We start from the raw sequence: 13970 nt of genomic DNA on the forward strand, positions 1-13970 counted from the left end.
CGTACTGCCTTATTACAGGAGATTCGTTATGCCTTTCCTGGTTGTCAGGATCTTGCAGTCAGAAGAAAAAGAATAATGACCTCTAGCTCCAATAGCTCAAACAATAACTGGAGCCTCCTGGTTAGCAACACACAATCAAAATCCCCCTGAAAAGATTTAAGATGAAACTCAAAGAATGGCCTACCCATCACCGTTTAGATAAAGCTTAGTTAAAAGCACTGCAAATAAACTTGGAGGGAAATATACAGTAATAAACATGTTATTTTATTGTCAGAATTTTATTTTACAAGACATTTTACAGCTACAATAAACTACAACCTCATGTTTGTCAGCCAAACATATTAAAGCTGAATAAATATCCTTCTCATCCTTCCCCCCCTTCTCATCCTTCCCCCTCTCTCCCCCCCTTGCTCCACTATAAAACGTGACCAGGGCACTAATAGATCGGCTAAAGAGCCTCTTAATGGCTCTGACAGTGATTTACGGGAGAAGATAGCTGTGAGGGGAGGCCGCGGAGGAATTGACAGCAGTTAGCACAAAGTTTAATGTACTAATTTAATAACACAAATCAATATAATACATGTAATGGAAATGACACAGCACCATAAAGTACTCAATGAATGTTGCCTCTGGTCAATCTTTGAAGCAGAGCTGCAGCTCGTCTGTACAGAATAAACAAATAGTTTTCTGAATATTATAACAGCACTGGAGGGCTAAGAACAATTGGTAAATGTAACTGGGATAATGATGTAGATGGAGGATGTTTCCTTTTTAAATATGTTCTCTAGTTTTTCCCGTTTAGGGGACAATGTATACAAACACACACAGCTTCCAGCAAACTCTTCCAGGACAACAATCCATACAGTTAATATGAAGTTACAGTTTAGCACAAAGGCTAAGGGCAGGGGGAAGCATGTGTCCTAGTGAGGTTTTACAGGGTTTATGTACCAGACCAACATAAAATCTCATACAGACATGAGAGTGGTATCAATCTGCTCATCTGGCTCACATAAAAAAATCAAACAAACATATATTCAAAAATATCAAACCATTCCTTTAATATTTGTCTTGTAGCTCCACTGTCTCAAGTGTTGCTACACTCAAATGTAAGCATCTCTGTAGCTACAGTCCCAGTATGTGAAAACATAAACAGAGGCTGATAATAATGTCAGGGTGTACTATCCTATGAGTGATGGCTGTGAGCAAATGGTTTTTAAAATACGGTTTCAGCACTCCAACAGCTGAACAGAGAGCAGCAGACGATCAGAAACCACCAATAGTCTGCAGCCATTACTTCAGCTCAAACTCCCTTTCCTCCTCTGGGGTTAATTTCCCAGGATGGCCGGACAGGGAGCCATTACCGGGAGACAGTCTGCTGCTGGCCAGTGGGAAGTTGAAAGAGGGGGAGGAGGAGCACAGCATTTTTCATGAAAGAGTATTTATTCCATTAACCAAATCGACTAAACACTTAATATACTTATATAATGTATTGAGATTATATAATATATAATACAGCCTAGAGAGACAGACAGAGAGGAGATCATGGACACAAAACAGTTGAGGGGAAACAATTCTGGCTCTAGTTGCAAAGGTTTGAAATACTCTCAGCGTTTGATCAATTATAATTTTGAGCGTTGGTGGTCTGGAGACGGATGAGGAACAATAAGACACAGATGTGCTTTAAGTTTCCAGAAAGAACGAAACAAAAGTTGCAGTTGTGCGGTCTCTATCTGTGCTTCCTCCTTGTGTTCCTCCTCTTCAGAGCCTGTATCCAGGCAGGGAGAGCAGGCCGGCGTGCTGGTGCTGCCACCTCCTCTATCGCTGCCTGCTCCTCCTCACACTCTCGCTCTGCCAGAGAGTCCTCCTCATCTTCTGAATCATCCTCCGAGTCTGTAGCATACGACTCCATCTCTGGAGGCGCTATGGCAACCACCGTTTCAGAAAAATGAACCCGCCGGTTCTCCTCAACTCGCCTCTGATCCAGAGTAGGATGAAGGGAATGAGAGAAAAGGAAAGATGAACAGAAAGAGGCAAAGAGAGAAGGAGTTAATGAAATGTCATGTTTACTTTTATCATTCTAAAGTGATATATTTGGTCCATGCAATATTGATCACATAATATTTTGGTACCTAGAAAGTGTTTTCAATTTTATTCAGCTGAACATAAACTGCCAAAATGTAAATTCAACATAAGTGAAGTTTCCATAAAACAAAAGAATATTAAATTAGTCCTAAACTAGGATTAAATTAAGCATTTCATTAAAGAACATTTTCATTTTCATTAGTCAGCAAATACATAGTTCTTTTCAAGAAACTTCTCAGAAAGTATTACAAAATGATTCCGAAACTATACTGAAATTAAAATTAAAGAAAAAACTAATTGAATCTAAGAATACATGATATTGTGCAGACAAAACTATCAAAATGTCTACAACCTCATCTGTTTTTCCATGAGTTTCCTTTTTGCACTGTGCTTTTAAAATAATCCAATTTTCAAACCAAATCTTTGAGATTTATGGTTCCTCAACTTCATCTAGCTGCAACATATGACATGAGTTCTCTGAGTTCCGTACAACAGTACTTATATATATAATGTATTAATGATAGTATACTTTGTTTTTGCAGTTAGATTACAAGAAAACAACATACCTGCTTAGAATTAGCACGTAAAATATATCTTTACATTTTATACCACCAGGAGCCAGTGTGGTACAAATTCACTTTGTGTTAACTTACCCTTTTAGTCACAGTTTCCATTGAGGACTGGGAGTCCCGGGATATGGAGTGTTTGAGGACACCCCTGGGTGCAGGAGCAAGAGGAGTAGACGGAGAGAGAGATGGAGAGTTTAGGATGTATAAAGGAATGCTGTTATCACGCTGTGACTCTCCTGTCTCCTCCATCACATGGTTGCTTGTTGTGCTCGGTGAAGACATGAACCCCTCTGTGAGACAAGAGACGAGAATTGAGTTTTCAGCTACAACTGACATGACCTCTGTAAACTCTCATGACTGAAACATGTGATCAGGCAGAGGATTAAATTGTTCTGACCTCTGTCTGCCTCTTTTCCATCACTCATTCTCTCTGTGTGAAGCGTGTCGTCTCTATAAGCCAAGTGATGCTGTCTCTTCCTGTTGAGGGCGACTCTGCTCTTAAGTGCTGAGTTTTCCAGCATAACTTTAGTCTGCAAAAAAAAAGTTAACATGGTGACTAACTCATGAGTGAAAATAAAATTCATTAGAGTTTAGTAAATGTGCTGATGGGTGTTTTCTTTTTTTTGTTGTATTTTCAGAGGAACATATTTTTAATGAAATGATGTCTGTTAAAATAGTAGATTATGCATGACAATTTAGATCTAACCTCTAAAAACGAGCGAGGTCTACGGGTCAGTCCATGCTCCATTGGTTCTGATTGATCCGCCTCACTGTGAACGCCCCGTACTGCCGCTTGTTTTCCTTCTGAAACGTCCATGCTGACGGGTTGGAAAGCATCAGGCGATATTTGTGCCCTGCTGAAATCTAAATCTGGGGATGTCTCAGTTCCCTTGAAGCCCCACTGGTTGTTCACGACTCCTTGTTGGCTCAAAATCAGAGATGATGGACTAGTATCATTAAGATTTGGTGTGATTTTGAGTTCTGAAGGTCTCTGATGGGCAGAGGCGGCTGATTGGTTGGGGTTTAGGAACCTGGCCCACTCTTGACCCGTGACGATCTCCTCCAGCAAGCTGAAGGAGCCCAGGCCAAACTCAAAGTCGCTGGTCGATCTGGAACAAGAGAAGAGATTCTGTAAAGTCAGTGCAATACACTAAATTACCTCAGCCTCAAAATCAGGAGTAACATTCAAGTCAAGTCAGTTTTATTTCAGTTTGAATCAATATCACATATGCTGTCATGCTGCTGTAAATACTCACTAAAGCACCAAATGTTTATCAATCCATTCAATTTTATGCATAGCAGTTGGTATTAAAGTATATATATAAATAAAATAAAAAATAATAATAATAAAAAATATATATATATAATTAACACCAAGTGTTATGATATGTATTGTACTTGCCTTATGTTGGATAGAATCTGTATTTTTTGCTTACATTTTTTTCTTTTTTTCTTTTGTGTGTGTTACGTGTAGGGAAATGACCCCTGCAGAGAATAGTCCCCAACAAATATACTGTTTATTCATGTTTGAGTAGCATTTGCTATAAACAACAGTGCCCAGCTCTTTAAGGGAATTACTGGGCCGTTTTAAAGTTTGTTTAGTCCTTTGTGCCATAGAGCTCCATTGTTGTAGAAGAACTATTATCAACACAACAGTTAGCCTTTCTGTTGTACTAAGTGACATTTTCCTTCATTATGATAAACATGGACCCCGTGGTTTGTTTTGAGTCAGTCCCACATACACCGTGCTGCTGTGCTAAATACTCACTAATGCACCATGTGTGTATTAATCCACGGCTGAAATAGTCCCCAACAAATGCTCTATTTAGTCCATTTAGTAACATTAGCAAAAAAACTACAGTGTCCAGCTGTTAGAGGAATTGACTTAGCATCTTTAAGAAATGAAACCATACATTTGTGACAAACTTTTAAAGATTTAAAGTGATATGGAGTCTTAAGTCTGAAGGAATAGGCTTGGTTTCAAGTACAGACAGGGTAAGAAAAACATATTGTACTTGATGGAGGTTGGTTTTGATCTTTTATTTGGATTTTTTTACTTCTTCATCCTCAAGTATCATCTTTAAGGTTGATTGAGGATCGATGTGTATACGTAAGCATGTATCTGTCTCATGCAGTTTCCTTTATGACATTTATGTTATGCTGTGCAGTAATGAAAGTTGAGGACGGCTGATGACAGATGCTGTCAGGTACAGGGGTGTGTTTGGCACATCACATCCCATGAATCAGCCCAAACTGATATTACAGCTGTCATTGGAATCATCTCAGAAATACCAAACATACGTCACTGCTGTCGCTAAGGCTGAGAGACAAATCAACAAAACCTGACTGTGAGAACTTTAAACCTGGGCCTTCAGTTTGAGTGTCTTTTTTTACATATTTAAGGACAGTTTGTTGGTAGATTACCTCATATATCCTTCGTTGGTGCCATCTTCTGAGTTTGTAGGAGTGGTGTTACTGGGACCACTGCTGTCGAGTACAGGAAGGGTCCTTTCTTCCTCCTTTTTTGATGTGTTGATGACATTTCCTGCTGTCATCAGCTGGTTTGGAGGTGAAATCTATGAAATAAAAAAATTGCAGTTTCACTTTTCAGTTAATTTTATTTCCGTCTAATTAAGAAACTAGTAAAATCAAAATCTACTACTCACTTCAAGTCCTAGCTCACTCTTCTGGTCTACTGTTCCTCCTTCTTTTTTGCCTTTATTTCCAAAACTCCCCGGCCTGTCCCTCCATCTCTCCTTGATCTTCTGAGTCCATCTCCTTGTTTTGTTCTCAGACGATCGCTGTTTTCTTCTTGAGCCGCTGTTTGCCGCAACAACCTGCATGTCTTTATTCATTGCCAAAGCTCCAAATCCTCCGTTTCCCATATGCAATGCTTCATTTTCTTGAACTTGTGTGTCAAGATTTGCTTCTTTGGGCTTTAAAGACCACATGAAGACTTTGGGTGTAAAACTCTGGTCCTGGTCCTGATTCAGTCCTGTATCAACGTTATTGCTACGGATTTGCCTTGTCATTGCAGAACCGCCAGAACTCCACCTAGTCCTCTCAAAGGAAGTGATATCAGCATCCTTAAGTGATTCAGCAGGAAACGGCTGGCCCGTCCCTGTTGGGGTGATACCAGGCTGAGTGGATTGTCCTAACACCCTTTCCTCACCTGTGTCACCATCAATGTTGTCTTTCTGGGAGGTGGAGGAAATAAGACCCCTGTCCACTTCAAGGCCACGACCTGGTTGTTGTATTTCCCCACCTCTGAAGCCAAAGTTACTCCCTGCAGCAGAGATCCCCAACTCTTTTGGGGAGATACCGTTGGTACCAGGCTCAAAGCCATTTACAGGGCCGCTGTTTACTTTCTGGAGGTTGGAGGCTCCTCTTTTTCCAATTTGCCCCCAAGCAGGTGTGGTTGGTAAAGGTGTGTGCAGGTATGCCTGGGCCTCTTTTCCCGGCTGGAGCTTCAGTCTCTGCAGCATGGACTGCAGCAAGGCCTGAGTGTCTTTGGAATCATGTGACTGAGACATCTAGGAAAAGAACTGCTGTGTATCAAATCCAGGATTCACAGAAAAGCATGTCAACAATGAGTTTATGTAAACACAACAATAGTCCGCTGAACAGGGATGGTTTCCACACAGTCTTATGAAATATGTTGCTTTAAAAAGAGACTAGAGACCATGACAGAAGAAATTAGCTTTGTGTGAATGAAGTCAGCCCTTAAGACTCCTGTGATTGACAGGTCCATCTCTTACGGTTTAAATTCCTCAGTTAGGATAGTAATTCCTCTCATGGATGTTTCGCTTTCACGCTGCCTCCAATCCTCCATAATCCACAAAAGTTTCAGCAGCAGTCTCTCTCCTTTTTGTGTTGGCGCAAAGCTTAGCCAGACACAAAACTACTCCTGACTTTAGTCCTCTCGTTTGTTTTCTCTTTCACCAAACGTCCGTGGTTTCAGTACACAAATGTTGTTTTAGTCACACCTCTTCAGCAACAGCCATTTATATCAACTTTGATGGGAGGAGAGTCGGTGCGTGGCAGCGTTCCTCACGCTCTAAAGGCAGGCCAACGAGAAAGACCAGTGTGGTGAGATAATTTTGCATTGACAGTGACTCTCCCTCTCTTGCTCTGTCTCTCTCTATCTCTCTCTGCCCATCTTTCTTTTTGCCCTTCCTTCCTTCCCATTTCTCTCCCTCGCTCCCTCATACATGTGCACACGCCCTCTTTCTTCCCACCATGACCCTTGAGTTGTAATTACAGGCCATTTTTAGTGAGCATCTGTTATTTATTTGTCTTCAGAATTAAAGAAATAAGAGAATGCCCCCTTAACCTTTTCAATAACCCATTTTACACAAACTTTGCAAACTCTATTGCCTTTTTTTGTGAACTGAAAATTAAAAAAAATTCTTTACTGTTATTTAGGAATAAAATATAAACCCATATGACACTGGAGACTGGAGAGTACAAAAAAAGTTTTTAAAGTGTGATCAGATCAGTCAAATATCCAATGAAGTAGGGAAAATAATAAAATAAATAATAATAACTCCAAGAAGATTCACATACAAAGTAAAATATTATGTCATAAAGGGGCCAATTTGATGAATTTAGACAGGTGTATATAAAAAGTGGTTGTGGAATCGTTACACAGATCCATACTTAAGTAAAAGTATCAATACCACATTATATTAAATGCTGTTCCAAGTTAAAGTCCTGCATTTTAATCTTTTCATAAATTAAAGTACAAAAGTATTCTTTGCAAAATATACTTTTAAGTAAAAAAGTACTCATGCATAATGTCCTCTATCAGATTGTTATGTTATTGTATATAAATATTGTATTACTGAATTATCATTACTGTTTAATTCATGTGGAAGCAATATTTTATTGTTACTGATGGAGGTGTAGCCAATTTGATGTATAAGTCCATCATATATATTTTTAAATGATCATATGTTTAGTATTTGAAATCTGCACAGTAACTTCTACGGCTGTCAGAAAAATAAAATGGAGATAAAAGTAGGTGACAGAGGTGTACAAGTATAAAGTGGATGGAAAATGGAAATTTCTGTACATACACAATTCAAGGAGGCTTGATACATTTACAGTTTATTAGCCTACTTTCCACTTTAACAGACAAATTTCATTCACAATGATAATCCCATATCGAATACTTTCATACACCTTAATGTATTTAGAACGAAGACGATTGTAAATATCTAACAACATGTGCAGTTATAAAAATGTCAATTTAGAAACACACTGCGCATGCGTGAATTCAAAACCACGCCCCTTTGACTTCCAGGCTCTCTGATTGGTCAGCGGTGAGGAAGCGGGTAATGGCGGCGTAAACAACGGGAAGATCGGTGCAAAAATAAAACGCAAGAGTAGTATTAAACGGAATATGTTTTCTAAACAAGGAGGATTCTTGCTCGGTGTGCACACTATTAAAACCCCAGTAATCCAGTTTTTGTTGGTGTTTAGCCGCTAGTTCCGGGTAACTTTTAGCCCACTTTGTTAACCTAAAGGAAAAGCAGCACGTTATTCAGCGTTAGTTTATTGACATGGACTGCGTCGTGACGGGAGGAAACGTGAAAGGTAGCAAACATGTCCTGCCTTTTCAAACCTGCATCAACCAGAACATCAGTATGAAGCAATAGTTATCTAATAACTACGTTGTGTGTATATATGTGTGTGTGTGTGTGTGTGTACCGTTCAGTGCTGGCCAAAGCCATCCAGTCTCTGTCCAGGATCGGTGATGAGCTCTACGTTGAACCCCAGGAAGATGGGGTGAGCTGCTCTGATACTGTCACGTACACCAACACTTCCTCCTGCCATGCACACAGTCTTGTAGCTTCCTGTTGGTGCATACTTTGCGTCAATGACTGGTGCTTACTTCAGTTTTTTTTCTCTCTCTTGTAGCTGGCCCTGCGGTCTGTGAACTCCTCTCGGTCGGCATATGCTTGCTTCCTGTTCGCACCACTCTTCTTCAGCAGGTGCAGGCATTGTGCTTGTGTATAACTTGTACTGTGATGTGTGTGTGTCAGAGAGAGAGAGAGTGAGTCACTGAACATCACATGTTTGCTTGTCATTTTATAAAAGGAGCTTTAAGCCAACTCTCCTCCCATTTCTCGTGCAGGTACACCATCCCCAGTGGGCACACCTTCCGCTGCAAGATGGCAATAAAGGTGTGGTGAGAGAAAGAGATGAGCTATGGGTCTTTAATTAACTTCTTTTAACAGTTTATGTGTCACATACATTGCATTTGCATGGACTGTAATCATCTATGTCAGTGATTCTCAACCTTTATTTTGTATGCTGCAAACCCCCAAAATCCCTGTCGGATGAGCTCAAGGACTACTTCATATAGTTGACAATGTGTAAACATTCCTGTTGACATGATTCAGAGCACAGTTGTGAATGACATGTCTCACCAAGCAGTTGTATTGTCACCTGTAAATAATGCTGTACAAGTGTCAACTTGTAGTTTGAGAGATTAAAGCAAAGTGCATACGTTTCCAAAATGTCCTTAAATGTGACTGTCATGGCAGCTTCAGTGTAAAGTATTAGCTTAATCGGGTTAATACCAGAATATTTCAGTGCACATTCACAAAGACATGGTCTTTAATGTTTAATTTTTACCCTTCGTATGTTCCTCTGTGTGTGAGTCAGAGTGTGCAGGCCGTATTCAGGTCTCTAGCGACTCTGGAGAAGACCGTAGAAAAGTGTCACATCGAGCTGGACGAGCAGAAAAACCGCCTCACCTTCACCCTGCACTGCAAACACGGTATCTGTGCTTCACTTCCTGCTCAGATGATTCACAGCTGTTCTTGGATGATTTCAAAAGGATTACGTCTTATTTATAATGACACATATTTGAGTAATTTCAGCAAGTCATTCATTCTGTGCATTGTATTCTCCGTGCTTGTGTACTCAAAGCATTCGTGTTGGTATTTTCTCTGCAGGCCTCATGAAGACACATAACCTGTCTTTCATGGACAGTGAAAGTTTACAGGCCATGTTTGATAAAGACAGCTATGCCAATGTATTCAGATCCCATCCCAGGTCCGTGAAATCTTTCTACATTTTCTTACAAAAATAATAGAGATCTGATCTTTCTTTCTCTTTCTGACTTGAACTCTTTGTGGTTTGCTGATTGTCTTGTAATTGGTGTTTGAAAAATTTGGAGGCTGATACAGACACTATTAGACAACAGTAAATTGGTAGGTTAAATTAATAAATAATATTTCCAAATAAAGGGAATTTATGTAACTGTTGTCAAGGAGGAATTTTCTTTGAGTGCAATGTGGACTGACGACATTAGCAAACAGTTATCCCACAGCTTGTGTGTTTCTTCGCTTCACTTCTTTTTTGTTGTTGTTCACTCACATCTCACTTCTTGTCTTCCCTTGGTCTCAGGCTGCTGGTGGACACAGTCGTCCACTTCCCTCCGTCTCTGGAAGAAGTGACAGTGTCAGTGACCGATGAGCGCATGTGGGTCAGGAACCATGTGGAGGAAGAAGCAGGTGACTCTTTTTTTTTCACCAAGATGTTACAGACCTACTTGATACAATTTTGAAAAGTTGTCAACTGTGTTTTACAAAGTCATAACGCACTGTTTATTTATACAAATTGTAATAACGTTACATCAGATTCAAATAATTTAGAATCAAGAAGATCAAAATTTTATTATGATAGAACTTACAGTACCAAAATCCAGGGTTGTTTTTTACTCCTACGTTTCATTAATGTAGTGAGTCAATTCAGCAGTAAACACAGAATTCCATAATATAAGAAATTTACAAGAAAAATAAACATATCTTGAGTGTATTTAATTAGTTAATTACTTATCCAACAGCCAATACAGTTGTATTTGAATGGAGCTTTGTATTACAAAAAATACTATAATGTTAATTATAATTATTATTATGTAAATGACATGGTGAAATAATTAAAAAAGAGGAAAGAGGATAAATTTAAAGCCAGTGGTGCCGTTGTGTTGTAGAAAGGCAGAATTGCCCTGTGTAGTCTTGGCTGTCATTAACCAATAGATGTAGGCCTCTCAACTCTGCTAGTTAACAGCAAGATAATATAAAATGATATAAGAATACTAACTAGTTTATTAAAAAATAGTTTTTATTTTTATTTTAAACGTGTTTTTGCTTTTGTCCTCCATTCACTCTTACTTTTCTCTCTGCTTTTCTTTCTCCCCTGTTTCCCTCTCAGACCAGTCAAAGGCCATGCTGACAGAGCTGTGTCTGGCTTCAGACGAGTTCGACCATTTTGCTGTCCGAGCTCACAACAGCGTCACCTTTTGTCTGAAGGAGTTACGGGTGAGACAGAGGGCAATGGGAGGGGTGATGGAGCAACAGATGAGAAGGATTAGTGTTGAAGGCGTTGATCGGGAAATTCAGGGAGAAGTCCTTTGAGGGAAATGACACTGAGGGCAGTCCGTTAGAAATATGCTGTGGTTGATCATTAAAAAACTAAATCTTCTTGAATTGATTAACTTATCAAGAAATGTTGTCTAAGTGAGTTTTTGTCATCTCTCCTCCAGGGTTTGTTAGTGTTTGCAGAGTCTACTGGTCTCCCTATTTCTATGTACTTTGATGAACCGGGAAGGTAAACATGCTCACATACATACGTTAGGTAATCACTTGTGTTACTTGGATATACTGACGTTAACATTTTTGTGTGTGTGTGTTTGGTGTTTGTGTCAGCCCCGTAGTGCTTTCAGTAATGGACAGTGTACTGGAGGGGAACTTTGTGCTGGCCACGCTTTCTGATGACCCAAACCACCGTAAAAACAATACTAAACGGTAAAGTTTCAACAAAATCGAATGCATAAAATATTGTGGGTGGAAACATTGTTATGAAAAGTGATAATGAAACTTCTTTGCCATCAATACAAATGGTTTCTTCAGTTCTCATGAGGGGCAGGAAATTCTCAGCATATACACTGCAGAGACATTACGACAACTTCTTGGAAGTCGTCCTCTGAATGGAATAGTGAGCAGACTACAAGCTGCAGATGTTATTGCCAACACATCTGTCCGGCTGTAGAACATTTGGTTTGTGGCCAAGTCTAATTTAAGTTTGGTTAAATCATTGATTCTAGTTGAAAATGTATGAAATAATGAAATTTGACAATGTACAGATGTCATACATGAAATGCGCTTGTGTTGCATTGGACGTGAGTGAGTGAATTTGTAACTCTTCTGCAGTCTTCACTTGTCAGAAATGTCATATTGGAATAATTGCCATTTTCACTTAGGATTTCTTCCACTTGGCATTTTTAATGCTTCTTTTAAAAATGTGTGATCTCTGTTGAAAATATGTAAATAAGTAGATCCACTCTGTTCTCTGTTCATAACTACAATGACTAACATGCAAGGGTGCTGTTCCTGTCAGTGGAGGTCAGATATTCTTTTTACCTTTCTCTTTATTCATTTCATATTTCTCTTCCCGTCCTGTCTCCTCAGAGCACGCACGCCGCCGCCGCCCCCTCCAGATGATTTTATGAATGACGACATAGACTCCTACCTCATCGCTATGGATACCAGTATTGTACCAGGTCCATCAGCCACAGGTCTGCCCTCACCTCCATCAGCTGATTCCATATGTTCAAAACAGAGTGCTGCAGCCAATCACAGGACAAGGCTACACAGTAAGGAGGAGGAGAATGAAGATGAAACAGCTGATTCAGGCGGACCACCTAATAAGAAGGTATGGTTTAGTGTTTACTTTCGTAAATTAACTAATTCAAAGACTAGAAATTGAAAAAAGCTGGTAGATAAATATATAACGGATTGAGACAAAATAGATTTACATATTTACAGTTTGGTCATTTGCATTGTGTTTTTATAGTAATTGATTTAATCCCAATCCCAAACAAAAAATCTAAAAATATATGATCTAGTCCAGGTCCAAAGACACACCATACCACTGACAATTAGATTAGACTGCCTTGAGTTTCCATGCACAACATTAACTGAAGCCTACTGCAGACTCTAAAATCTCGTTGTTATATTGACTTGGGAGTTCACAAATTATACAACTAATCTAAAACAAGGTGTGCAAGATTCCAAGATTATTCCAGTTAGATATATCTATGACATCAGGAATAAGCTTTTGGTAACAGTTGGCTGGATATAACTTGCAGAAATTCATCCATAATTTCATTTTTCCTCTGACAGTTCTGTTCCTTGTTCTTTGGATCGGTGCTTCCCCCGTCCTCTCAGATGACCACTCAACCAGTGACAAGTCAGGAGGTGTTGGCCAGTGACAGTGAGGATGAAGCAGAGTGACAGTGGACTGTTTGATGAGAGATGAACCTTTTTCATTTACACGCATGCCACCTGCAGCACTAGAAAAGAAATGGACACCTTGAACCCTCATTTCATCTTTTTACATGGGCAAAGATATTCAAAGACAGTACAGAAGAGGATATTCCAATGTTTTATTGGACTATTATGTTAATGACGGACTTGAAAATAAGAGATTATGTGAAACTGGACATAAAGCACTTCCTGTTTATTTTTGTTCCAAGTCTGTCGGGTTTGTGATCTAGGTGCAACAAAAAAGCTCCTCTAAATAAAAGAAACATATTTTTCAAATTATGTAAACATTATTTATGTCAAAAGGTTCAAGTATGACGAAGACATATGCTGATGGACCTTCGCACCACAGAAAGACCAATGAGAAAAGAATGTGAAGGTCTGAAATACTCAGTAAAACACCTCCTCATTCCTCTGGATCAGATAACAAAGATGTTTTTTTTTTGTCAAAAGTAAGATTCGGCATAAGAAACAGAATATCTAAGCGTCTGTGATTCAGTCTTTGCAGGTTGAGTCACATCACTGCTCCCTTTCTCTCTTTGCTCCTGGAGACTCTTTCCCCTCGTCTGTGGTTTCCTCCTCTCTCGTTCCTTCTCCTTTCCCAGCTCCTTCTCTCTCTTCTTCTTCAACCTCTCCTCGTCTTTCTCCCTTCTCTCTTGGTCCCTCCGCCGCCTCCTCCTTTCCCTGGAGCTCAGTTTCTCCTCCCCCTCTTCCTCAACCGGTTTCCCCTTCCCTGTTCCGTCACTGAAGTCCTGAATCAGGATTTTGGGGATTTGCATTTTGGGTGCTTTTTTGGGCTGCTCTCCTCTCAGTCTGCGGAAGAGACCGAAACGTTTAGGGGGGTCAGGCCTCGGCTGCTCCACCTGAACCGCTGGAGTCCCTTCTGTAGGCGGGGACGAGGAGACTTCTGAATTCGGGTCAGAAGGACTTTGTGTTGAGTTTGCTGGAGTAGATTGTGATTGGCTAGTTTTCTCTGACATGG

General features: G+C 39.8%; 2 protein-coding genes across 3 annotated transcripts; one reads left to right on the forward strand and one right to left on the reverse strand.

Annotated features, from left to right (window-relative positions):
* Positions 1 to 416: 416 nt before the first annotated feature.
* On the reverse strand, positions 417 to 8452 carry zgc:113229 (uncharacterized protein LOC550612 homolog). Of its 2 annotated transcripts, none has more exons than XM_054597213.1 (7): positions 8364 to 8452; positions 5318 to 6184; positions 5076 to 5227; positions 3358 to 3760; positions 3049 to 3181; positions 2736 to 2941; positions 417 to 1975 (listed from the first exon to the last, which is right to left on the reverse strand). In XM_054597213.1, exons 2-7 carry the CDS (start codon positions 6182 to 6184, stop codon positions 1727 to 1729), a joined length of 2010 nt encoding a protein of 669 aa, XP_054453188.1. In that variant the 5' UTR covers positions 8364 to 8452; the 3' UTR covers positions 417 to 1726. The 2 variants fall into 2 exon arrangements, with proteins under 2 accessions (XP_054453188.1, XP_054453189.1); XM_054597214.1 differs by having other exon boundaries at positions 5318 to 6196; positions 8364 to 8420.
* rad9a (RAD9 checkpoint clamp component A) lies at positions 7977 to 12961 on the forward strand. Its single transcript, XM_054597215.1, has 12 exons — positions 7977 to 8249; positions 8371 to 8441; positions 8574 to 8647; positions 8791 to 8839; positions 9324 to 9438; positions 9617 to 9716; positions 10071 to 10177; positions 10878 to 10984; positions 11209 to 11273; positions 11372 to 11470; positions 12134 to 12377; positions 12848 to 12961. The coding sequence occupies exons 1-12, from the start codon at positions 8216 to 8218 to the stop codon at positions 12956 to 12958; spliced, it is 1176 nt and encodes a 391-aa protein (XP_054453190.1). The 5' UTR covers positions 7977 to 8215; the 3' UTR covers positions 12959 to 12961.
* The last annotated feature ends 1009 nt before the right edge of the window (positions 12962 to 13970 follow it).

The sequence above is a fragment of the Anoplopoma fimbria genome, chromosome 4 (assembly GCF_027596085.1).
Source record: "Anoplopoma fimbria isolate UVic2021 breed Golden Eagle Sablefish chromosome 4, Afim_UVic_2022, whole genome shotgun sequence".
Lineage (NCBI taxonomy): Eukaryota > Metazoa > Chordata > Actinopteri > Perciformes > Anoplopomatidae > Anoplopoma > Anoplopoma fimbria.